Here is a 27,103-nt window from a genome sequence, read left to right as displayed (position 1 = left end):
ACTTTCTCCCTTGATTAGTGGTAAGAAGAATGCTCTGCATTCAGCTTGTCCTGGTTATTTTGATCTTCCAGGAACTACAGAGATAGATCTGGTCCTGAATTTCTTACTTCTTGATAACAGCTTTCACCAACACCCCATTCTAGTAGGGGCAAGCAGCACTACTGCTTCACCGCTTTTGAGTTGGCAGAATCCTTTTCCCCCCTGATGGCTACAGTGTACATACTGGTTTGTTGTATACTCCAGGGTGCGTTGCTGTGCTTCACTTCATGCATTTTCTGTCTGTGCTTAGCACAGAAAGTAAATAAGACTAGGATGGGTTTTTTGGACAGTGAGAAAGCTGGCGGGGGAGGGGGCTGATGCCTCACTATCACTGAGGTAGAAGCCCCCCTGCTTTCAGCTGGGCTCACCCTGCAGTTTGCCATAAATCCCCAAATGCTACACATTAAATAATCTCAGAGCAGGTACACCATGCCAGGCTTCCCAGTTCACTTCAGCACACCACTAGCATGACTGTGACTGGTGTGTTTCTTGAATGCATGTTCTATTTTTAAAGTGCCTGAATTCTGAAAGCATCCAAGTGATGCCACCTTTTCACTGACAGAGCATTCAGATGGAGGTGGCTCTGGATGTTTAAGTTATGTTTAAGCCTTATTTTAAATGCAATAAAGGGCTAAAGCATATGCATGGATTCTCTAGAAAATTAAAACTTTACAGATCTCTGGTTCAAGTGAGCTCAGTGCTAACAGAATAAGGATTTCTCTCCTTTTTCCCAGGCTTGTGTAAATGAATCATATTCATGAATCATCAACACTGTGTAAGTGTAAACGATTCATTAGTAAAGAACATTAATGTCCATAATGGCCTTTTCTTTTTTTATTTTTTTTTATTTTTTTTTTTTTACCCTTTATTTGGGGGCCTAAGCACAAGTTTATAGTTACTTTTCCAGAACTATTTGTGTAGGAACTTGCCGTTCCTCCAAGGTCTCTTCTGGAATAAGTGACCTAGGCAAGACAAAGCAGAATTGGACCTGTGACATGTGGAGATAAGAGAGGTTTCTAAAAGAAGGGAAAAAAAAACCTTTCAACTTCTAAAGTTATGAGTGAACCCCAGTAGGCAGAAGGCTTTTTAATTCATGCAACCGCTCTTTTACTACACTTTTAAAAATTGAATGCATTTCTTCAAAAGCACCATTACACAATACTAGATACTGTAAATCGTGTGTTTAACAAGTGATAAAAAGAACAGAGTCATTATATAGACAAATTAAACCGGAATTCTTTGAAAGGAAGTTCACAACCCTTTTAAAATACCTTACTCGTTTAAAAATAGCTCTTCCATTAGCTTCAAAGGAAAAAGACCATGACATCTGAGAAGTTCATTAGCCCTATACAAAGTACCAAATAACTTCAATACTATGCATTTGTTTAAGGTATAGAACAAAACAATGGTCTAGATTCTATTTTCAGCAAAAAAAAATTAAGCTCACATAAACAAGTAAATGGTGAAGTGAATGAAACTGTGATAGGAATATGACTGTTGGTAATGGCAGATAACTCTTCTTATTTAAGTTTTCTTGAAATTGTCCTGGGATGGGAAAATTTTAGAAACGTTTCCTAGAAGGCCTGCTGTTAATCTTTGAAAAACACTGTAAAAATATACTGGTATGTCAGATAAAAAACCACTATGATTTTCTTTTTGTATGCTATAAATACTAAGAAAGCTTGCAGAAAACATATAACCTGTGGCGATTTTTCTTCTCACACTTACTATAGGAGGCTTATTTCAATGTACTTAAACATCTACAAGGTAAAGAGAAAATAATCATATTTTCTCTGCTAACTCTTCTGTGCAGATATTTAAATTGTGTGGTTGATGTTAAATATATTTGCTGCTTCTTCAGCACATGAATTCCTTAAAGTCATATGATGTATCTCCCCAGAGAAGTAAAATTATCTGCACTTCTCTGAGAAGGAAATGAGACGGAGACACTTATAAGTATGCAGCTGTGCTGCGAATCAAACCTCAGTCTCATGAGTTCCATGCTAATGCGTTAATTGCTGCTTAGCAATTAAAAGCAGTATCACATATACAACAGACCTTCTTCTATCTAACCTCAACATAAGGTTAAAAAAAAAAAGTAATCAATATTATAACAAAGTATTGAACTGTATCAATATGCACACTTATATTCACTGTGTTCGAGGACTGAAGGCCTTCAGAGGAGGGTCAGCAAAAAACACTAGGATCTTTACTTAAGTTTCCACTGAAATCCTCCCTGGTTTAAGAAACGAACACAGATGACAACCTTCAACCAACCCAAAGAATCTGCATAAATCATATCATTGAAAGTTTATCTATTCTGATTAAATTTTAGTATCTCAAATGCATTTTCTCTAGTTAACATACTCCAACAGATTATACATTAATACATTGCATTGCCAGTACCTTTGCAGATTGGCATTTTAACAGTAGAAATACCTCAAGATGACTTGGTTTGATTATCTTAATATTATTTAATGTTTGAAGATACTCTTGAAGTCCACTACTACAGGAAGAAATCCAGGGTTATAATTTTTAACTGCTCTTATTAGGAGGTTCATAACATACCATTTCATTTTGTGTAACCATATGTCCTAAGACACAAGCACAAAGTCAATGCTATTCCTAGAAATTTCTTGCACACAGCAAAAGCAAGGATATTAGAAAGAATCAGAAATCCTTCAAGACTGTTCTCAGCTGGAACTAGGTCACTGGATGATAGCTCTAGATTAACATTCAAAAGTTTAAAATAGCCTCTATCATTTTTTTCCTGAATCTCAAAGATCATTCTGGACTAGCAAGTATCGACACTTCGACACAGGAAGAAATCACACTTTCCTGCAATGAACAGAAGCTTCTGACTAGTTACAGTCTATTTTTCCAAAATCTGTGGGTGTCTGAGCTCAGTGTTTCCATTCTAAGCTCATCTCGGGATGAAAACAGCACTAAGGACAACTGTGGCACTAAAGTGGCAAATGGGGTAGAAGGAAGAGTGGCAAGAACCCCAGCTTGCTTCAAAACTTAGTGCACATGATGGTTCATATTCCATGAACCACTACACCTCAGTATTTAGCATCACTCTGTGTAACAACTTACCTTTGTCCAAGTTGTAAATGTGAACATCTAAATAGTTAATTAATCTACGCTGACACTGCTCTATCAAATGGTAGAAGATGTATTCTGACTTCTAGCAGCCTTAAAAAAATTGCTGTATTATGCCACTAGACGTAAATCATAAAGCTTAGCATATTAGCTTCTGCAAAGTAGCAAACATTGGAAAACTCAGCTGGATAGCATAAGACAGGAGGATGTTGTGTTTTGCTTCTTTTTTTCTGTTGCAGCACGAGAAATCAGAATTCCCACTGTGTTGATGGCCATAAACAGAATAACAATTACAAAGCCTCTAATCAGAGAACACTATCCCTCTTGGTCCCACTTTCTTGTGATTAATGTAAAGTGGGTAAGAAATCGTAGTTGCACACACTGTAACCATAATTAAGCCCAGTAATATGCTGCCTACTCATCACGATAGATCTGATATTTACTGGTGCACGGACAAACATTAATTTGTTAAAGAACCGTTTTGACTTACACCAAACACACTTTCTACTGTTAGAACTATTTCAGGGCAACAGTTGTTTTCTGAGGACTTGGCTACACTTAGGACCAGCCTGATCAGCTTTGGCACAAGATTAATGCAAACTACTGGTCCCTTCTGCCATCCTTGTAGTAAGGGCTGTATGACTGACAAGTAACTGAAGTGATAATACTTAAAGCACACCATCTACATCTAGTCGAGAGTCCTAATATGGTTAAGTTAGACATAATGGGCATAAATTTTGCTGAAGCTTGCCTCCTTCTTTAATGTTATAACGATATAGTTGCCTTACAGGAATAAGAGCAGCTACTGTCACCTGAGCTGCTCCATGAATTCTGCCAGCAGCTGTTGAGGAGGCCAGTTCTCCACTCAGTGAACCCCAGCTGACACTAGCAAGGGTTACTGTTGTGAGAGGCTAGTGCTGTTTGTAGGATAAACAGATTCCTGTCACAGGCAGGGAAATCGCCAGATAAGGACAGTGACATCAGCTAGCCTATTTAAACCTCTAAGGTGTTTTACAAAGGACAGCTAGGGAAACAAACCACATGGAATGACAAAGTGGACATACTGTTTAATAGTTTAGGACGAAAGCAAATGAGACATCACCTCATTGCACCTCGTATGACAGGACTGAGACATATCCAATGATTCTTTCTTGCCTCCTTTCTGAACTTCTGAAGAGAACTGGATCTCACCAGTCTGCTCTGTTACACAAGGTAATCTTCAACCCTGCTTAAAATGCTATTAGGATATCATGTGACCTGTGGTATTTAAACAGCATTGATATAATTGCTATTTATTGTACAGCAGCCAACAAGCTGTATCTTCCTGGGCAGTAGAGAGAGATACCTTCTGTTCCCAGTAATCTTGTTCTCCAGTAGCAAGTGGATATCCCAAAGGCAAGAATAGTGAGAGTATGGTTGGGAATATGGATGCAGTGCAGCAGCATGTCAGAGTATCTGAGTTACATAAGCTTTTATAGCTGAAGTTTTCCGAGGATGTGCAGTTGAATCCTTTTTCCTAGTCATGTTTTACACAATTTAATTTGGTTTCCCATGGTAGCTTCAGCCAAATCACAGAACAAGCATATGGGTGAGAATGTACAAGAATATGTTCATGTGTTTTTTGAGTTTAACAAGATTAAGTGAAATGAATGTTTCTCTCAAACCCCTCACAGAGGTGGTCCATCACATAATTCATAGATGACTAAAATTTAACTTGAAATTTTTGTGGCTTTTACTATTCAAGCCATACCTCACAAACAGCTACATAACTGAAATATGTGCTAGACCCTCTACGTACTTCTTAGAATATATAATGTAATGCTAACTGAGATAATGGGAGATTTAAAACATTCCCTGCCTGTGATATAGATCTTTTTTCAACTCTTCAGAGCTATAATACAGCCTTTTATCAAAAGTATGTGTGTTTGAGTTGACAGAACATACGGAAGAAACTTGAATAGAAGAAAACTTCACCGATGAAATTCTTCAAACATCCTGCAGTGAGTGATCACAGGATATTACAAATTGTGCTCCTAACCCAGTCAACAAGCTGCACATGGAGAATATGTACTGCATGTATATAATAGTGAAAGGGATGCATCACTGTTGGTCCATGAAACTTGGTTGTTACATTGACCATGTATGCTTGAGACCTTGTTCCACAGCACTTTTTTCCCCATGTTATGCTAGTGGAGCAAGAAAAATACTTGAAGCTTCTAATGCCGCTTTTTATATCTATTAACTGTCCTCAGTTAAGGGCTGCAATAGGTGTAAGGATATTTGCCCCACAGTAAAATCTGGGCTTACATCTATTTTATCAAAGAATTAGCATAACTACTGATTTTAATGGACCCAGGATTATACTCTAAATATTATATTTTTGTAGTGTATTTGGACAACAAACAGGGTTTCTGAGCTTCCCTTCTCTTGCTTTGCAATTCATTGTTCCTTTTTCATAGTCAGAAATCTTGAAAACATGCTATGAAAGCCCCCCCGCCCCTACTTTGCAATGCCTCAATAGCCAAAAGGTGTTTCCAGGTTGCTTCTAAATACAGCTTAATGGAATGTCCAAGTAAAGGAAGGTTGACTTAAGGGAGTGAAACTTTTAGGAGTTAGACATAAACTGATTTGAGCTGATCAGTTTCTATCATTCATACAACATTTACCAGGGTAGTATACTTAAAACAATATGAATGAATGTTCTGTTCTTTCCTGAATTTCAGTTTAGTGTGGAGAGAATTCTAGAGTTCCACTGAAATCCTCAAACACACATAATTTTTAATCATTACAGTTTCTGAAAGAAGCAATTTATAATAATCAGGGAAGGGTCTAAACTTCATTCGAGAAGAAGACAGTTACACATGCTTATTACCAAGTGATTGTATTTTAAAGTTTTATTTACAGGATGCTATCCCCAGCCCTTTGACATCTCTGGTGAGGTTACACTACACTTTATAGTGCAAATCTGCTCTCTAGTGGCAAAAAAAATACCACACTAATTTTACAGAAAAATCTTTAGTTAATCTTGATGTAATGAAGAAAATCACTATTGTTTTGCAAGAGTGGATAATAATAATAATAAAATAAATAAATAAAAATTCGAGTGACTGAAACTAAGAGTTTGTAGTTCTATTTAGACCTGATAATTCTAGTGCATTTCTCTGGCAGTACAGGGTCAATCTTTTGTAATATAATCTTAAAATACATTTAAGGTAGGCTGGATAATCATAAGAAAGTTAACAAAAAAGAATTATTTTACTGCTGGGGTGAACTATGCAGGGTTTTATCAGGTTCAAATCAGCAAGCTTGAAAGCTTGTAAAACTGGAACATCAACTCTCAATGCACATAAATGTTATTACTCACCAGTTACATTTCTTTCCCTTTAAGCCTGGAAGTAACCATAAAAATAGGAGATAACAATGTCATCAGACTATTTTAATCATTTCCCAGTTACATCTTTCCTTGCACAAGTTTTCAAGAGAGACTCCAAGAAAGACTAGGAAGAAATACTGAACATTGAATTTACAGAGTCCGCTCATTTCACTTTGGAGACTTGTAAACTTTACTATTAGCTCCTGAAATCATTATTGTGTTTAGATTAGGCTGAGTAGCACAACGCCTTCTAGCTTGTCAGCTACTTCATTCTTCATTTTAGTAATTCACACATAAATGGATGTTCACTTATGTAGATTAAACTACAGTAGGATAACTAAATTGTCCATGCTTCCCATGTGAGTCGTAGTTTAACCCCAGCTGGCAACTAAGCCCCACACAGCTGCTCACTCATTCCTCCCCCCACGGTGGGATATGGGAGAGAATTGAAAAGAAGAAGAAAAAAAAATACAACTTGTTAGTTGAAATAAAGGCAGTTTAATAGGACAGAAAATGAAAGGAGGGGGGGGATATTAATAATAGAATACACGAAACAGGTGATGCACAATGCAATTGCTCACCACCTGGTGACCAATGCCCAGCCAATCCCTGAGCCACAGTGTCCCCTGGCCAATTTCCCCCCAGTTTATATACTGGGCATGACGTCACATGGTATGAAATACTCCTTTGGCTCGTTGCGTCAGCCGTCCTTGCTGCATCCACTCCCAGACTCTGCTGAAAGGGCAGTATGAGAAACTGAAAAGTCTTTGACTTAGTGTAAACACTGCTTAGCATCAGCTAAAACACCAGTCTCCTATCAACATTATTCCCATCCTAAATCCAAAAACACAGCAGTATAGCAGCTAATAGGAAGAAAATTAACTTTATCCCAGCTGAAACCAGGACACATGTCAGTACTTGGCTGAAATATACACATGGGTTGAGGAATGAACTGCCGGTTTCCAGTCCAGGAAGCAAAGGCTACTCAAAACTGGCCGTTTTAGTATGCAGAAGTTCAGAGGCAGTAACGTGTGCATTTTCAATTGAGGGCACAGTGAGGAGGGTGATGACCATTTCTGCCATAGCCTCCAACATACCTGATAGTTGAGAGCATATTGGCAGAATGAAATTGAGTTTTATGAGGACGTAAAAGGATTTAAGTGACTTAGGAAATATTTGGAGTTCTCTTTATACCAATGTATTTGTATGCTATTTGTGGATTTCTCAAATGTTCAGCAAAAGAAAGATTAAGAAGAGTGTAAGAAGAGTGGGTTAACACACAAAATGAGGTTGCACTTTATGACACACAGAGCATTCTTAGAGTACACTGACTTTCTTAATTGCCAGCCCTCAAACCTGGGAAGACAAAGCAGACGAACAGCTTTCAGAAACTCTCATTTAAGGCACTGCAGTGAAAGCTTTATATCAGTTGAAGTCCTGACGCTGGGTTTTCAAGACAGAAACTCATTCAGATGTGCAAATGCACACAGCTGTATAACCTGTGCACCTGCCGGTCAAGAACACCTATAAATGGCTAATCCTTTAGCACTTTCCCCCTGCTCTGTTTTTGCACTGCAGTAGCACACAATAGTTCATCGTTGTGCATTGGCCCTTTTTATGCTGTAACTAGGCAACAGTCCTATCTAAAAACCAGCTGATTCTTGCCCCAAACAGCCAGCAATCTAAGGGATCAATGTGACAAAAGCTAAATGTAATTAACAGAGTGTGGGAGACAGAGAGACCGGTCTGCATAACAGAAGCTGTCACAGTGCAGCAGCTGCCTACCAAAAATGGTCTCTAATGTAGCATGCTGCAGAGAATGATCTTGCGGGGGGATTTAGAGGTGGCAACAAGGTTGTTTTGTGTTTGTACAAAGCTCCTTACTCCTTCCATTTTGCAGTACTTGCAGATTTTTGTTGTGATCAGGTTGCTGTACAAAGTTAATCAAAGTTCCATGCAAAGTAGACACACATATTTTGTTTTGTGCATGGAAAAAAAGTAGTTATGGGAAACTAGTGCCTGGCAAAGCAAGCTGTTCAGTTCTGTAAGAACAGGACACCTTGCTGTTCTGTCCCAGACTTACCTCAGATTGGTGCTTTACAAGCTTCTGTTGATATTTCTACCCACAGCATGGCAGTACTAAAATTCAAACCTAGCCTGGCTCAAGATTATGTTACAATTTCAGGGGATACCAATTCAATTTAATTCCATTTAGATCCAGAAGTATTTACATCAGGACTGATGTTAAATTCAAAGACAACTTTTAAACAAAATTTGAGACACAAGTTTCTAAGAAAACCTGAAGATTATTTCTTATGGAGTCAGTACTACAAAACACACAGTTCAAATAACTTACCTGAACTTTCCAATTGGACTACCTAGGACAGTTAAGCTGATAAGGAACCACATGCACCTGCTGTTCCCTGGCTGATTTGTGTACATACACATGGTAAGTGTACAAGGAAATTTCATACTCTGCCCTCACAAGGTGACAGTCTAGCCCAGTTCCAAATTACACATCACCACTTTTTCTTTTAAGCAAGGATTGACACTTCTACTCACATCCCCTGATAATGCGATATTACTCCTTTACATTGTTCCTTTTGCATGATGTTGTTTAAAAGCACTTGTATAACCATCAAAGGTTTGTATAACCATAAAAGACTGGCCCCAGCTAAACCAGTCCAAAGTTAACACAGTTTTAAGCCACTGCTTCACAGCTATAGTTTCCAATAATTGTGAGATTAGTACTGATATAACCTGATGCTTTTAAGAGGCATTGGGTCAGACATACTTGCACCACTCTTAAAAGACTTGGCAAAATACAGGCAAAGTAGTATTGCTCACAGCATGACCAACTGCAGAAATTGCTCAAAACATCCTTGGCTAATGTTTTGCAGCAGGTCAAAAAGAAAAGTAATTAGTGTGCTGGAAGGTATGTATATGCAAACTAAGCTTTTATCTGGGTAGCAAGCTGTCATAAGACATTTGTATTAAACCTGGACGGTGAGGTGTGATCATCAAAAAGAAGAAACAGAGAATACTGGAGAAGGGGGGGCAGGCTTTGTGGTTAAGATAACACGCCTCACAGCAGGACAGTCAGAAATTAATTACCAGCCACAGGAAGAATGGAGGGCAGTATGTCAGACACAGGAATGATATTTTTCTAGTGAAATAACGGTGTCATCATTTAATCCTTTTTTGCCTTGATCTTCCTCACTCAAATTAGTTCTTTTTAATTTTTAAAGTATTATCGAAAAATTGCTCTTGACAGTGTAATATAATTGGCATTTTCATCAAGGATAAAAGATGATAGTTTTGGGTCATTCATTGCTTTAGGACATTCATGTTTATTGTCTTAGAAGAAAATACAAAATATGTTTCATAAGAATCGAAAACTGTCTTGACTGTCTAACCCTGAAAATTTGGCCTGGAATTAGCTAATAGCTTAGTTTTCATTCTGGTCCTCACTGTCACCAAAACTGAAACTTGGCAACTGCAATCCCTGCCCCCCCCCCCCCTCCCCCGCCCTTTTCCCAAATAAAATTTTTACTAATTCCTGGCCTAGAATGTGGATCAATGGTGCTAAAAGGAAAAATACCCCAATCTCCTGCTGCTGAAAAAGAACCCCAACAAACCAACAACACACACCCCCCAAAAAAACCAGGAACGAAACCCAAGAAAACCCTTTAGTTTATTCTAAATTTAAATGTATTAAACAGCCAATAAGTGTTTGTGGGCCAACTGCTATGACTCAAATAATAAAAGACAGGTAATGAATGAATTATTCTTCACATGTTAAGCTCCCCCTTCAACAGTATTTCCATACAAGCCCACCCAGCATAAAAGCTTTCTGCAGCATCGGTGCATCCTTCAATTTCAGCACCTTGCAAACCCTCCCTCAGAAATCACCTGGAGAAGACCACCTTTCTATTGCTTGTGTGTTCTCACTGAGCACCTATCTCCATTGTGTCTGAGCTCCTGCCAGGGCTTAAAACAGTGTGGCTAATGTCTGCCATATGTTGTTTGTACTCTCATCCTTCCCCCCAGGGAGGAAATGTGCTGCAAAACGTTCTGTTTTCAAGAGGATTTGCTTTTGTTGGGTTTTTTTTGTAGCACATGCAGAAAATTAACTTATCAGAGCTTTGGCCCAAAAAAAGGGAAATCTATTTATTCAGATTCAGACAGACAAATATCACCAAGTCAGCAATGTTTCCTTTGTGGGTGGCAGAGCACACATCAAGATCCTCCTGAGCACAACTGCAGTATTACCTTACGAGTGGGAGATGGTCTTAACCCCACCCATAGGAGTGTCAGAGATCAAACCCAAATACCCTGAGTTTCATGTGGAAATCAAGACACACACAATGACATCAGTATTATAGGTACTTGGTGCAAGGCACCAAACAGTGATATGTCCTACTTCTGAGCAGTATTAAGGTTAAGATCTATGTATAGTGTTTATGGTAGCCTAATTTTCTGGTATATGCAAGTTCTTTCTGTCGTTAATAACTCATCTTACTTACACAGGAAACACACTTAATCACAGCTGCCATCTAACAAGATCAACGCCTAGCAAAGAGGGGGTGTGTGGTATCTGTGATTCTCCTACATTGTTTTGCGTTTTGTGGTTTTGGTTTTTTTTAAAGAAAACAGAGCCAGCCCATATAGTTCAGAGCGCTGGTATAATTTTCACATATTTTCTGATCCCTGTGATTATTTTGTTTAGCCTTCTCTGAAATTGCTTTAGCTAACTAAGCTTAAACAGTTCCTGACTGCCACAATATTTTCATTCGGTAAAGCACACGAAATGCTGTTACAGTTGTGATAGTGAATATACTGATGATGTGTTACACTAGGAAATCAAAAGATATTTGAAAAATGCCTACGGCAGACATGAGCAACACAATTCTTCTTAATATCTTAGTTCAGTCTTTACAGTAACTTGTTTGTCTTTTGACTTTTAGGTTAAATGCCCTTAGTAACAGGAATATTTCTACTTGTAGGAAATGCACTTTCTTGTCCCCTCAAAGAGTAAACACCATAAAAAAAGAGAAATGTATGTCTGAGATAATTTTCAGTAGCTGTCTAGTGATAGACACTGCGATACAGATTTTCCAAATGGAAAACTAACATAACTGTGTAATCTGAAAGTAAGATTAACTACAAACAGATGAAAAACAAGGAATAAATACTACATCATTTTCCCAGTGAAATATCAGCGTGCCCCAATCTAAAATCCTTATGACAATGGCTCTGAAAACACCCTTTCCACACTGAACAAATTTAAGAAAAGTTTGTCAGTGTTACTGTTGCCTTCTACTCATTGACATATTTGCTAAGGACTGGCTCAAAGCTGCTAACCAATCCTATGCAAGTCACATATACTTTAAAAATTATTTAGTTGTGATGGGACCACCACCAGATCAGACACAAACCAGTAACCTCCTGGTCCTACTGTTCACTTGCAGCACACAACTGCTCCATGTAGGAGCCTTCTAGGGTTAGGCTAGCATCTTGGTTGGCTGAATGAAAAAGCTTTCAAGGTTTTTAAGGACTGCAACACCTATACCAAAGAACATAACCACCACTTCAAACAGCTGCTGAAGCCCCTGGGTGAGCAATACTTTCTTATAGGTCTGAGGTGAATGAATCAAGAAGTATCTGGTTTTCCAGCTACCTCAGCCTGCCTTCTTGCCCCCCTTTCCTAACACACACACACAAAAATACTCAGATCTTTCCTGGAGTCTGGCTTAAACGTGTAAAGTAAGCATAATGACGTCAGTTATTTTTATTTTCCTACACCACCTCTGCATGAACTCTAGCGTCAAGTGGCTTTAGTGCATTGCCTCTCACTGGCAGCAGATGTCCTCTTGTGCCCATCACTTTGAATTTGTAAAAAAGGCTAGCAGTTGCAAAATTACACGAACAGTTTTCATCTGCTGAACAGCATAATTTTAAATGTCACTTTTTTCCACAAAGGTCTGGTAATATGCAAAATACATTGGTTCTATGGTTTTGTAAATGCAAGACTGAAGGATCAAGAGAAAATATCAAAATTCTGTGAATCTCAATTCAGTTTTTAATTTATGCTTTCAAACAAAGAAAATTAGGATGATTAGTTAACTCTGCCAATTCAGCACAATAATCATGAGTCAATCTGTAAAATACACTCCACTGGGATTTCTTGGCTGAGATTTAAATACATTTCCTCTCTAACACAGAACTTTTTTTTTTTGTAATTTGGCACCTAAATATCCATTCTCAGATCCTGGTTTCGGCAGGTTAGAGATCTAAATCAGAAAGCAAGTAAAATAATTCGAAACATTGGGATTTGACGTCTTGTACTTGACCCTGAATTCATTTCTGACTGTGCACTACTTTAAGTAAGCATAAATTCACAGCTTTGGGTACTAGAACACTATAGCTCTTCTAAGTTAGTGGGAGTAGGAGTAATCCTTTTGAGTCAGTTACAGCAGACAGCCACTGTTAGCTGTCAGAGCTACTTCCATGGAGTTATAGAAATGCACACCACTTACCAAGAATTGCTTTGCTGGTGGAGTCTCAGGATCTAGCCCATAATGATGTTATTTCAAACCCTGCAATGTACTTTTGCAGTCTTAGGGACAACAAACTCTTACAGAAGTTTTGCAGAAGTTTCTCTATGAGGCAATGCAAGTGTGGTTAAGGGGGGAAAAAGGCCTTGTTTCTGTAGCTAGCCACACATGTCCAATTTTGGTTAAAATATTTAACAGAAAAATTACTTGGAAAATGTACTGTAATTTTGCAAATGTTTTTTACACATTTGTTTCTCCATATGGAACAAAGAAATGTGTCTGGGAATGCTGGTACCACAACTCCAAATTCTTACTGTCTCGCTCACTTCCTGATGAGATTCATATACAAAAAGCCTTGAAATACGAATTGACTGTAAAAACTCCTGTTGCACAAGCTGCCCATTCCACGATAAGACTGTTGGGCAATTTAATGATGTATGATTCTCGTTTCACCAGCTGTGCTTGGAGCAGAAGGAAACACAGGTAATGTTACAGCATCACAACACTGAATGCAGAAATCCAAGGAACTACTGAAGGAAAAACCACCACAGAATCTACCTATTGGTTCCCTCTTTTTTCTTCATAAATGCAGACTCAGTACCAAGAATCAGACCAAGACCTTGTACCTCCCAGGTACAGAAGGAACTAAGATTTCCCTAGAAGTACCTCTAAATGTCCTCCATGGTTTTCTCTTTTTGATGAAAAGTAAATGTGTAATAATTGAAAAACATGGTAAACCTACCACGATAGAAAGTGACTGAAGCACTTTACTTCCTGATTTTGACAGCAACCACCAGAGCAGATACAGTTGATCAGCTTTTTTCACAGAAATTTAGCAAAAGGTATCTTTTTTTTGAGAATGAAGAATCTGACATACTTTTTACCTGTATTTCTTCCCCTCACCTAAAGAATCAAGCATTTTTATTTGCATCAATCAGTGGTCTCTGTTATTGATACTAGTTAGAGAAAGTAAGCTCTCGTCTTCCCTTCTCTATTTGGTAACTGCCCAGATAGTGAACATATTTGTCCTTTCCTGTCTCCTGGAAAAATAAATCAGGATCTTTGGAGTTGTTCCATTTCATTACTATGTTTAAGCAAAGACCAAGTGATTTTAAGCTGATTTATCATCTTACACATTAATTAAGACTAGCGTCATTTTTGAAATAATCAGTCAGAATATAACCCAGAAGTACAGAAAGCCAAAAAGAAGAAATAGCAATTGAAAACTGGCTTGCTTGTTTTTCAAATCAAAAGGGTAAGCTCCAGTCCACTGCATTTCTCAGAAGACTGTTCTAAGACATCATCTGTCCTATTTTTAATACTAATTCTAAAGTTAAACAATGGTATAAATGGAAATTTACATTTAAAATATCCTACCATTATAGCTGCAAAATTGCAGCCATTTTATTCAAGAGAAGGGAAAAAACCTATTAGGATAATCGAGAATAATTAGGAGATTATTCAGAGGAAGTACAAGATAAGTTGTGCCAGTTTTTTCACTTGAAACTGCATACTAGCTTCAGCAGTTGACGCAAACAATTGCATGCAGCAGACAATATTGCAACACCATATATGGGTAGCTGGCTCTCTGCTAGGCAAACATTCCCATTTAAACAGTATCTGTTCTGTCAGTGGTCCCAACAGCCTGGCCAAGCAGCCCTTACAAATTTCTAGCATAAGTTTTCTTTAGTCATCACAGAACTGGGCCTATCTCTTGTCAATTCCATTTTAAGACACTTAGTTCTGCCATGTATCGGAAACTTAGGTACTTAGCCCAGTGCTGCCAAGCCCATCTGGGGAACAGGCACTGAAAAGAAGCATGAGCAGGAGACAAGACTGCTGTGCCTACATTCGTCCCTGTTGTAAGTTAGCTCGTTGTTACAAAGGCCCACCTCTGGCTGAATATGCTTTAAAAAGAGGCCTCTGGCAACACTTAGACAGTTACGATAGTCATAGACTCCAAACAGTTGAGGTCAAATTTGGTCCCCATTGTACGCCACGAAAACAGCATGCCATTTCCACTTTATGCCACGTTGTCACTACAGTTGTTCAGGGAGCCATGGTGCAGTTTGGGATAGGTAGAATGCACCAGCACTCTGACCAGTAGGTACCCTTACTCCTACACAAAGCTTGTGTCAAAGGTTGTGATCTCCAGATGTTTCCCAGGCAGATCTAAGACAGCCTTCTGCTGGTGAAGTTAATCCAGAGCTAATTCGCTATAGAAGTAGGATTAGGCACATTTCCAAGATGCAGTGGTGCATGGCTTGAGATAACACTAAATTTATCCCGTGTTCCACTTGGCTTGTGAAAAACTACTCCTCCGCATATCAGGTAAATTACAGAACTTGATATTCATGTTCTTCTTGGCACTTGTACGGTACTTTTGCAGCACCCTTCTGCTTCCCAGTAGGAGATGGGACATGATTTTTGTGCTTAATACTACGCTTCCAACTGACTTTGGACATTTTCTGTGCTTGCTGCCAGCATCATCTTGGTTGAGCATCAGGTTTCAAGACAACAAAAACTAAAAAAGACTAACTAGTACTATCTTGCTATTCTCCTTGCCGGTACAGGATTGCTTTCCCAATACTTTATTTGCTAGTACAGGGTTGCTTTCCCAATGCTTTATTTAAATTTTGATTATTTTTTGAGGGTAGCCATAGAGCCAACAAGTTACAACTAGGCACACTAAAAATACAATAATATTAAGCTAAGCTTTCACTACTGAGAACGTGTGAGAATGGTTGCAAAGACTCTCTTATGTCCCTAATCTCCTCGGTCACCATCCCCCTTCTGTCTGCGCGGTCAGAGGAGGCAGGGGGAAAGTGAATGACTCTCGGGACCTATTGCCACCAGCTCCCACATTTCTCTTCCCAACATCCCCTCCATGTGCATATCTCCAACACAGCCATGCAAGTAGGATGGCAGCAACCACCGCCATCCCCTCACAGTTATGTGTCACTTCCTACTGCCATTCTCCCCCATTCCCAGTTGATCAAGTACCAGGTGAAAGGAGCCAGGGGTGAGACCCGAGAGTGCAGAAAGAGGGGGGACATTACTCCCTCACTTCCACTGTCTCATACCTGACAAAGTAAGAATGAAGAAGCCAGAGGAAGAGCTAATAGATGAAATAGGACCAAAGATAACTGGCACTGGCTACTCTGTGATATTTAGGAAAAATAAAATTCTAGATAGCCATGACAAGTCCCACTTTTCTGCTCTGGAGTGACCAGAGAACAACTGCAGAAAACTGTCATGCCAGCACTGACTCAGGGGAACTAAGCTGGGAATTCAAAGCAGGGTGTGGGAAATGAGCGGGTTGGTGAGGAAGGTCCTGAATAAGAGCAGTCTAGGAATACTGTGCAACTGGAGAATATGGGAGGAAGACAAAATTTGACACTTCCAGAGTGGGAATTTCCACAGGGCACTATCTCAATAGCTTTTGTCAGGACTTTAAGTTCAGAGATAAACCCAAGGTGTTTTTCCTCTCCCCTTTCTTCCCAGCCATAAACTGCCACTTCAAAGGACTTGCCCCTTCACCTCCCCCTCTTTTTTTGCTGTCAGAAGTACAGCAGCCTTAAGCAATTAGCAGCAGTTGCCTTATGTTGGAACAATGAAACTGCTGAACAATAGGGATAGGCTCATTATTATGAGAAACCCAGCCCTATGATAATCCAGACCAGGAACTCTGAAATCGCTGCCAGAAGAATTACTGGTTAGTACGTTAGTAACTTCACTGCATTTCAAGCTGGAAACAATTCATCCAGTGTTTCACAAAATCAGTTTCTTAGTCTCTTCACCATACACATTTATGTTAAACATTGAAAGTCAGAATCTGATGTTGAAAGCAGGGGTGTAATTTAATCTACAGCCCACCAAGACAAATAATGTGGCCCACTCTTCTGGGGGCAATCTAGAACTGGGATGCATACCAGATACATTCTTTGAGGCTGATAGTAGCAGTCATCTCCTCAGAGCCCAAGACTCCTCTCCAGCACAATGCAATAGCCACAGAAGTACTTAACAGTGAACAGAATTATCTTCATGCAGCTGAAAAACAAAAGGGACATTTATTGTCTCTGTCTTGACTTTTCAGATGGCTTCAAAACATATTTTTTTCTCTTACTGTGTAGACCCTGGAATTTGAAAAGTGTATCATTGAGTTCAGAAACCCTGGGCAAAGATTAACCATTACACATTTCAGTAAGCGTGAAAGTGAAGTTCGCTGGTTTTAACCATCCACTACTGTAAAATTAGAACTTACTGTTTGCTTGTAAGTAGCCACAGCACCCAAGGTTTTCGCTGTCATCTGTTTAATCAACTACTGCCCCAGACTCCTTTCCTCTAACCACGATGAAGACTAATGAGTGAAGCCCTGAGGGGTCCAGTTCCACCATGCTCTCCCAGAAGACCACCAAAAGCCTTCCACAGCTGTTTAGCTTCAGTGAAGCAGCTCCCAAGCACCTTCTTTCGTAGCAATGTCCTTTGTTCCCCTCCCATTAAGTACTACCTCACTTCCTAAGCGAATTTCTTTCCAGCTCCCCCTCATTTCCACTGCCTTTTACGCAGTAGCTCAAGTCCTGCGTAGCTGTGCACAGGGGCTTGGTCACCTCCCCACACTCAGGTGCATCTGTGCAAGGTCTTCACCATTACTATTTTTCTTCATGGGGTTTATCTCTCCCCAGTAATGTTCAGCTTTTACGGCTGCTTACTTTGGAGAAACCCTTAAAGCTGTAATTTCTCATATTTGAATTTACTGTTTATTTCCATTACACTCTGGTTTTGCTTTTGCCGTTCAATTCATTAGCCAAGTATCTGAACAACTGTTTGTTACAGTAGTGAGGTCACCAGTTACAGCTGCAGAGGCAGCAGGTGTGGCCTGTGTTGATGAGGTACCAAAGGATGGGCTCTGCCCCTTGGCCAGTTCCAGCCTGGGATGGCGGGTGCACGTGGGACCAAAGAAGCTTATGGGTGTGGTGAAAGCGACATCAAGCTTACACCAGCACGTCGAACCAATGGGACCAGGTTTGAAACGTAGTGAGGAAGAACACTCCAATGCATCCAAGTTTATCTTCTTATGCACATTCAATGAACAGCTGATTTCATTTATGTAACACTGAAGAGCACATCCTCCCAGTCTGGCCTCGCTGCCTCGTCTGGGCCACCAGAGATAACGGCGGCCTGTGGAGATGACAAGGAGCGGTACTGGTGAAGCCACCCACACAGGAGCACGGGACGGCCACATACACTGCCAGCAAGAGGCGTTTCTTTATAAACCGCCACAACAGAATTTAAGAAAAGCGGCCCCAAGCCCTTGCCCCACCCCCGCGCCCTCCTCGGCGGTCCCAGGCCACCACCCAGCACCCCAGCCCGCTGCCAGGGCCGCAGGGTTGCACGGCCCGGCCCGACCCACCCCCGCCCGCGACTGAGCGGGCCGCCCGCCACCAGGCCCCGCTGCCTGGCCTGGCCTGGCCTGGCCTGCCCCACCCCCGCCGGGCCGGAGGGGGCGCTCTTTCGCGGCCGTGGGCCCGCCCCTCCGCCCCGGACGCCGACGTACAGCGGCGGTGTCGCCCGGGAGGGCCGCAGAGGCGGAAGCGGGCAGGCGCGGCGATGGCGGCGGCGGCCATGGGGCAGCAGTGGGTGCTGGTGGAGATGGTGCAGGCTCTCTACGAGGTGCGGTCGGAGGCGCGGGGCGGCTGGGGGAGGGCTGGGCGGCTGGCACCCGCCGCCGGCACTGGGAGGGCTGGGTGTGCCGAAGGGATCCCGGCGCCGAGCCGGCAGCGTCCAGGCGGACGGGGCCCCCCGACGCCCCGTGGCTGTGGGAGCTTGGGTGATGGGTGTGAGGGCGTCCCTGTCCGTGGGCCGCTGATTTCGGGTGCAGGGAGCGGGAGGGGAGAGCCGGGCCTGCGCCGGAGCGGGTAGCCGGTGAACCTCACTTGATGGCGGCGGGAGGGTGGTGGCTGCAGGGTGGTGCTGTGTCTCACCTGCGCCGAAGCGGGAGCGGGCTGTGCATCAGTGAAAGTCGTTCGCAAAATGGCGAGTACGTGCTTGTGCACCGTATTTGTATGTTGAAAAAATAGATGCACGCACTTACGTTTTTCTCTGTTTAGAAGTATAAAGCTACATTTAAGGTATCTACCAGAGCGTTAAACCTTAATAAGATATAAGCGTCCTTGAAATAAGATTCAGTGTCCTTTGAGTGTAAGATCAAGGTTTGTAACTTATGAGTGTTACTCACAAAGGAAGAAACAACTTCTAAATGTGTATGCTTGAGTTCTCTCCTGGAAGGGATCAGCATGGCATGTTTGTATCCAGGCTTTGTTTCATTGTATTAAAAAGGGTATCCTGATGATAGGCGGTGTTCTTGTATCAACAGCCTCTTTCTGTCCCTTCCTTTGGCAAAGGTTGGTAACTTTTTCATAATTTATACTACGATTTGCAGTACAAATATAGGAGTGCTTAACTACTGGAGCTGGTAGCACAGTCTAGTACACTGAATTCAGGATATTTGTAGGCACTGAAAAACACAAGGAAGTAGTTTGTGTGGACCTCTACTGCTGCCATACTATGTGTTCTTTAGACGTCCTAGTGTACGTATGATTTCTTAATAGATTTGGTGAACTGAAAAGTACTCTGCAAATGATAAAGTTGTTATTTGCAGTTTCATATGCCATAGGACTCCTTACTGATTTTAAAAATTTGTGTTCAATTTCATTTAGTTTCTTGATGTGTGGTACATCCCACTTCCTTTGTCGTCAGGTCAGATCCCACCAGAAAATGCTGATGTGTGGGAGCTCTTCCACTGAGTTGAAGAGGGAGTGCACTGGTGTGTGTGCATTCTGAGTCTTTTTAAAAACAGTAGGCATCCACAGTGCAGATAGCAGCCTTTCTGAAATGGAATAATTAAACCCATCATTAAAACTAGGTGTCAAATGCTGATGTCATGACTTCACATCTACTTTAAACCAGGTGTGCTGCCAGAGGAAACTGACTTTCATGAAGAAACTAACTTCAACTTGAATCAACCTGTTCTGGTTTGCTGAATAATTTTATATCTACACCAGACAGTAAATGACTTGGGGGCAAAACTACTTCTGGTGACTGTGTTGGGTTATACCTGCTCAAAGTGCCTGTGAAACTAACAGAAATGAGGACAGGATTAGGTTTCTTTGTAAATAACAGTAGCTGTTGCTGCTGGTGGACTATAAGTTATAAGACTGTAGGGTTGAAGTGGGTGTATATAGATGACACAGACCTTCAAGCTCTCAGGATACTTCTGCTTGTTGTGAAAGCTTTCTGCCTTCACATATACTGGTGCAACCTGTATGGCTTATCTGCCTTTACTCTCAATATTCTGTTTATTTGCATGTGTGGAACTGAAACCTCTTACCAATTTAGAGTGTTCCTGGTTTATTAATAACAGAATAAATCCACTCAAACCAAAGCACAGCTACAAGTAGTGGTTGCAAAGCAAGCCACTTTCATATAATTATAAATTTTACTGATTTAGAAATATGTATCAGCTGAGGATCAGCTTTTTTTTTCTTCTGTAAGTGTACTAGAGGAGATTAAAATGTTGCACAGTGTCACACTGATTCAAATAGAATTCTGTGTAGACTTATTTTTGTGCTTTTATTTTCAGGCTCCTGCTTACCATCTCATTTTGGAAGGAATTCTAATTCTGTGGATTATCAGACTTCTGTTCTCCAAGACATACAAGCTTCAAGAGCGATCTGATCTAACATCTAAGGTATGGTGGGAAAATATTTGTCTTTAGAGAAGCAGTTAATAGCCGTTGATGTATCTGACTGTTGAACCACTGCTGCATCACAAATTGTGCTGCTTTTTCTTAGGATTTCAAAGGATAAGCTTACTTTGGACTAAGAAACTGGTTATTGCTTAAACACTTCAGTTCGTGCTTTTGAAGTAGCACTGTGTTTGAGAGTCTGAGAAATACAGAACTGATGTGACCATGACTACTAAGCTGTGAGAAGCTGGCATTAGTTCTACTCAGTAGATAGCTTTGTTATAAAAATGGAAGCTGTGCTAAAAAAAACCTGCCAGACAAAATGACATATAAGAGTGTAGAGAGTAGGAAAATTATCAGTCTGTATATGTGGTATCTGTAAGTAATAACTCCAAGTTTACAGTGTTAAGTAGGTTCCAGAAAACTTTGTAATTTAGTGGGAATTTTCTTCTTTTGCAATGTAGTTGTCTCAAGGAAAAAAAAAAAAAAGCTGTAATTGTTTGTGAAAACTGGAATTTCTCCCTGACTGCTGGCTGGAGACTATCAGGAATGAATAGAGTCTGTTTTGGAGGTGTCCCTGGACTCGTTTGTCTGAGACATGGTCTGTAATTGTGCTTGCTGCGTAATGTCAGAGGATGCCATTGGGTATATTCAAAGGGTCATTGGATGTACTCTCTGAATGTGAAAATAGTGAGGTAGACAAGGATGCACTCATTTTTCTCAGTCAAAGATGAGGTATAGCAATAACGGCTGACATGCCAGAAGGCTGTGCTGCCATTCAGGACAGGCTGGAGAGCTGGGCAGAGAGAAATCTAACAAGGTTCAATAAGGGCAAGTGTAGGGTCCTGCGCTTGGGGAGGAATAACCCCATACACTAGTGCAGGCTGGGGGTCGACCTGCTGGGGAGCAGCTCTGTGGAGAAGGACCTGGGAGTCCTGGTGGACAGCGAGTTGACCATGAGCCAGCAATGTGCCCTTGTGGCCAAGAAGGCCAGTGGTGTCCTGGGGTGCATTAAGAAGAGTGTGGCCAGCAGGTAGAGGCAGGTTATCCTCCCCCTTTACTCTGCCCTGGTGAGGCCACATCTGGAGTGCTGTGTCCAGTTTTGGGCTCCCCAGTTTAAGAGGGACAGGGAGCTACTCGAGAGGGTCCAGCGGAGGGCTACGAAGATAATGAGGGAACTGTAGCATCTCTCTTGTGAGGAAAGGCTGAGAGACTTGCGGCTCTTTAGCTTGGAGAACAGAAGGCTGAGAGGGGACCTTATCAACGTTAATAAATATCTAAGGGGTGGGTGTCAAGCAGATGGGGCAGGCTCTTTTCACTGGTACCCAGTGATAGGACAAGGGGCAACGGGCACAAACTGGAGCACAGAAAGTTCCACCTCAACATGAGGAAAAACTTCTTCACATTGAGGGTGACAGAGCACTGGAACAGGCTGCCCAGGGGAGGTTGTGGAGTCTCCTTCTGTGGAGATAATCAAAACTTGTTTGGACATGGTTCTGTGCAACCTGCTGTAGGTGAACCTGCTTTGGCAGGAGGGTTGGACTAGGTGTTCTCCAGAGGTCCCTTCCAAGTCCTGTGGTCCTGTGGTCCTGTGGTCCTGTGGTCCTGTGGTCCTGTGGTCCTGTGGTCCTGTGGTCCTGTGGTCCTGTGGTCCTGTGGTCCTGTGGTCCTGTGGTCCTGTGGTCCTGTGGTCCTGTGGTCCTGTGGTCCTGTGGTCCTGTGGTCCTGTGGTCCTGTGGTCCTGTGGTCCTGTGGTCCTGTGGTCCTGTGGTCCTGTGGTCCTGTGGTCCTGTGGTCCTGTGGTCCTGTGGTCCTGTGGTCCTGTGGTCCTGTGGTCCTGTGGTCCTGTGGTCCTGTGGTCCTGTGATGTGTTGCAATGTGACAACCAGCTTGTGTGCGTGAGGGGTTGATCTGAACAATTGGAAGTCCCGTGTAACACACAAGCTTAGTTTGCTAGAGCTTCAGGGGAATGGTATCCTTTATGAATGATTAAAACACTGAAATTTCTTCATGGTACTGAGGAAGGTTTGTGAAACAGATTTGTGGGTATTTTGCCTTGTAATTCCCATCTATATCATGTGATTGCATGCTTTTTGATCTTAATTCTCGCTAAGAATACATGTTAAGCCTGTGGGCTTGGTGTAATACATCAGTGAACAAGGTGTGGGGACTACAGGCACAAGGTTATAAGTGTGAGCAGATCTGCAGGCAGTGTCCTCTTTTGGGGGATACTTACTAAACGATCCTAAAGTATTCAGCCTGCATTTATTGGAGGCATTTAATGTTGGAGGGAAGAAGTGAGCTGAGCAGGAATCAAGAAAGGCCAGTTCAGTTTTGTGCTTGGGAGGGTTTTAATTGATCCTGGGATTCTTGAGTTTGCAGCCTTTGATAAGAATACAGAGGAGGAGTGAATGCAAAGGGGAGTCCAGTGCGGTGAAGCACTGAATGTTCAGATCATCTGGGAAGACATACTGCAGCTGTAAAGGAGCCCCTGATAGTCCGTACAGAAACTGTGATAGTTCATTTATTAGAGTTTTCCTCCGTCAGATGGTTTTAATCTCTGGTATTTTGGAGGATAACTTTTATTTTCTTTTGAAAGATTCATTCTCTCTGCGGTAGAAGGTGGGAAAAGGCTCTGTGTTTGGAAGGGAATGTCTTGTCTACAGATAGTTTATTGAAAGTAAGCATAAGTACAACAGTGAAGTGAAAGTGTGAATAATCTTCTACAATTGGAGCAGACTGTTGCATCAGAGGTGTGGAGTGATTCCGTCTCTTTTTTGACAATGCAGGTAATTGTTGTGAGAAGAGCTCATTTATTTTGTGTAGGGGAATAGAGTAGGGGAAAAGAAAAACACCACTGTAATCTTCACTAAAAATCCACAGATAGTTGACACTGGTCTGTGTTGTGAGTTAACCCCAGTAGGCAGTTAGGCACTTCACAGCTGCTCACTCGCTTTCTCCCCCATCCCCAGTGGGACAGGGGAAGAGCAAAGGAAGAGTAAAAGCAAGAAAACTTGTGAGTGAAGATAAAATTGTTTAGTAAGCAAAGGAGAAGTGGAAGAAGAGAGAAACAAGACAAGTGATGTGAAGGCCTTCGCTCACCACCTCCCATGGGTGGACCAATACCCATCCAGTTCCCGAGCAAAAGATGGCTGACTTCCCTAAACCTCCTCTTTTCCCTTTTATTGCTGAGCATGACGTTATAAGGTATGGAATATCTCTTTGATTGATTCGGGTTATCTGCCTGATTGTGTGCCCTCCCAACCTGTTGTCCACCCTCTATCTATTCACTGTGCGGGCAGGGTGGGAAACAGAAGACTATGACACTGTACAAATATTGTTCAGCAGGAGCTATGACATTAGCATTTTATCAGCATTGTTTTGGTCACAGATCTAAACCAGAATGCTGTATAAGCTGCTATGAAGAAAATTAACACTATCCCAGCCGGACCCAGTATAGTCTGTTTTATGCAATATGGAATCCCACACAGCCAGACTTCTGTGTGCATGTTGAGCTGCATGTAGTAACATGCCAGCTGTTCAGCGAGGAGGCTGCTGATTTGCTTTCTGATTTGGTTCATGCTGTGGTGTTCAGTCGTTGCCACACCAGGAAGAAATACTAGGTTGCTCAGGTACAGGCACTGGAGATAGGCCAGCTCAGGCAGTAGAGCTCAGGCTGCCTTTATGTCAGCCACTCATGTAATGATACTTGGAGTTCCTCTGTGAATTACTGTTGGGGGTGCTGCCAGAGCAGAGGCAGCTCCATGTAATAAATAGTACTGAAGAATACCACTATTGCACAGCCATCTGTCAGGACCAGTCTGTCTTGGGGAACCAGAGGTTGATGATCTGTTGTGCAAGTGCACTTAGGAGTCACACTTCTAAAGCAGTGAAGAAATCCATCCTGAAGGTGGCTTCTGGGTTTAGTCAAATGTGTAGCAAGAGTACTCTGAAATCCAGTGCAGGAATCAGATTTCAACTGACTGTCATCCTTTAATAAAGTGTTTGTAGCTATTCCTATTGGTTCTATTCCAAAATAATGTAATCTCCCGAATCATTGAATAAAAAGGTGGAGTACTTCTCTGTGACTGTAAGTTCGTTATAGTTTGTGATTTTGAGAAGTAAAATCTGTGGCCAGACAGGGTGCTAGACGTAATAGATTCTTGTGGGCTTTTCATCCAAAATACTGACTGTAGAAAAATGGCAAAGTGCCACTGAGGACTGGAGAGGGCTGTGGCAGATTGCATGGCGTCATTTAGCTACAAGCTCACTCTCTAGCCAACAACCGTTTGTGTGAGAGGGAGATGCCCTCCAGATGTATGTCTTTCACTCTGCGGTAAATGATACCGAACTTTTCTCTCCAAAGTCTCTGAAGTCCTACTGGCAGCCACATCTTACCATCTGTGGGTGGGAGGCATAGATGTTTTCTTTGTTTTAGAATTTTCAGTGCAGTAGTAGCATGGGAACAGTTTTATTAGAGTGTTGCTAATCAGGAGGCTGGAAAGTTCCTGTCAGAGAGAAATGTTTAATGCATGGCTCAGAAATACTGTAGGCCACAAGAGCTCTGTCTTGCAGGAACAGCATTCAGAGACTGAGCAGATGTCCTATGGAGAACAGAGAGTAGTCTGTTCTTGTAAAGGTTTTCAGTCACTTTGAGCCAAGACTCCCTGTCTAGGTAAAGATTCTTTTACATACTAGCACAGATTGAAAGAGAGAAATTTCTAACTAGCATGCCCATTGTTTGTGCCAATTTATGTGATGCTGATACATGATTCTGTAAATACTGTGAACTTAAAGACCTGATATTTGAGGACCAGCAAATAAAAAAATATTAGTCTTTGGATCTTGATACAGATGCATGTATGACACTGTTTCAAAACACTACTGCTGACTAAGAACTGTCTTCATGAACATAATTGCTACCTTTTCTTAAAAACCAGGGTCAACAAGGCAACTTACTTAAATTATTTGACTTGGATATGTTTATATCCAAGTATTTCTCTTACCCTAGGTATCTGAGTTTAAAAAGCAAAAACCACAACCGAAAAAATACAACCATCCAAAACCATTTTATTTTTATATACATGTGTGTGTATATTTAGATGAATATGTTTAAAATGTTTATATATGCACAAATGTATACATAAATGTGTATATTATAGTCCATAAAATATACTTATAAACACTTTATCTTATATTTTCCTGTGTATTGCATATTAATAATAAAAATTAAATACATACCCTTTATATTGATATTTATATTTTATTTAGCATTTATGTTTATATAAATAAAAAAAACTATAAAAGGGAAAGAGGAAGAGCTGAGAGATGAGTTTGCATACATTACAGCCTAAGAGAATGGAAATTGGAAGTTTTGAGTTAATTCTTTTCATCAAGTGGATATTTTCAGTACAGTGAACTGAGTAGAAATAAGTGAATCAATTATATAATGAGGATGTTACACTGTGAGTTCTTTCTGCTAGACTCCACGGCAGAAAGATTTTAGTTGAAATTATGTGTCAGGTGCCAAGCTGCTTAGGGATACTTTGTATGCTTGGTTCAAAAAATTAGACTTAAATGGAAAAGCTAAGTACATGTTTGTATAAGCTTTAATTCTGCCCACTTTGAAAAAAAGCTATGTTATATTGCCAGCTCTGCCTTTGAACTATGTTTTATAAAAGCTGTTCGAATGTTCTTTGTTTTCTGGTCTTAAACAGAATAAACACCATGCTTCTTAAGGCCTTCCCGTTTAGACTTTTGATGTCATCTAATGATGACATTTTCTTATTTATCCTTCCATAACTGATAGGCTGCACCACTTCTCATCTGATTTATTCTGCTTCCTAATGAAGACAAACAACAACAACCACCAAACCAGAAAAACCCCTGACTGTGCTCTAAAATGAACACAAAATTGTTGATGGAAGCTACACGATATGTCAGGTATTTGGTGCCTTTTGACACCACATGTTTTAGGAGCAGAGTGAAGGCTGCCTGAGCATGCATCCTGCTTTCTGATTTTCAGAAGTCTTTTTGAACTCTTGTGAAAAGGTGTGAGACACTACTGGGCAACTGTAACTCAGGATATGTTTTCCCATAGCATCAGCCAATCCAGGTTGGGATCCTGTATTGTGGGGTCTAGTTTAGCCATCCTGCTTTTGCTGGTTCAGTTTTCATCTGGATAAATTTTCGGAACAAGGCTATTGTCTGGTTTTGTAACCGCCTACACCAACACAAGGAACAGGAATGTGTTTGTGGCTGGGAGAGGACTGTACTGTACCAGCT

The 27,103-nt window shown here is 41.1% G+C and overlaps 1 protein-coding gene across 3 annotated transcripts in view; it reads left to right on the top strand.

Moving 5' to 3' along the window:
* The first annotated feature begins 18,681 nt into the window (after nucleotides 1-18,681).
* Nucleotides 18,682-27,103, top strand: part of SPTLC1 (serine palmitoyltransferase long chain base subunit 1) — a 36,239-nt gene continuing 27,817 nt past the window's right edge. For 2 of the 3 annotated variants that reach the window (XR_015184074.1, XM_086480508.1), the window contains exons 1-2: nucleotides 18,682-18,744; nucleotides 20,714-20,821. Coding sequence is in view for 2 of the 3 variants with exons in the window: in XM_086480508.1 (XP_086336634.1) it covers nucleotides 18,682-18,744; nucleotides 20,714-20,821 (171 nt within the window). In the remaining variant the exon portion in view is untranslated. Of the gene's footprint in view, nucleotides 18,757-20,256; nucleotides 20,269-20,713; nucleotides 20,822-27,103 lie in introns of all 3 variants that reach the window. The other variant, XM_086480509.1, reaches the window with a different exon arrangement.

The sequence above is a fragment of the Leptosomus discolor genome, chromosome Z (assembly GCF_034619465.1).
Source record: "Leptosomus discolor isolate bLepDis1 chromosome Z, bLepDis1.hap2, whole genome shotgun sequence".
Lineage (NCBI taxonomy): Eukaryota > Metazoa > Chordata > Aves > Leptosomiformes > Leptosomidae > Leptosomus > Leptosomus discolor.
Note: the sequence above shows the minus strand (reverse complement) of the source record. Positions and strands in the feature narration are given on the sequence as shown.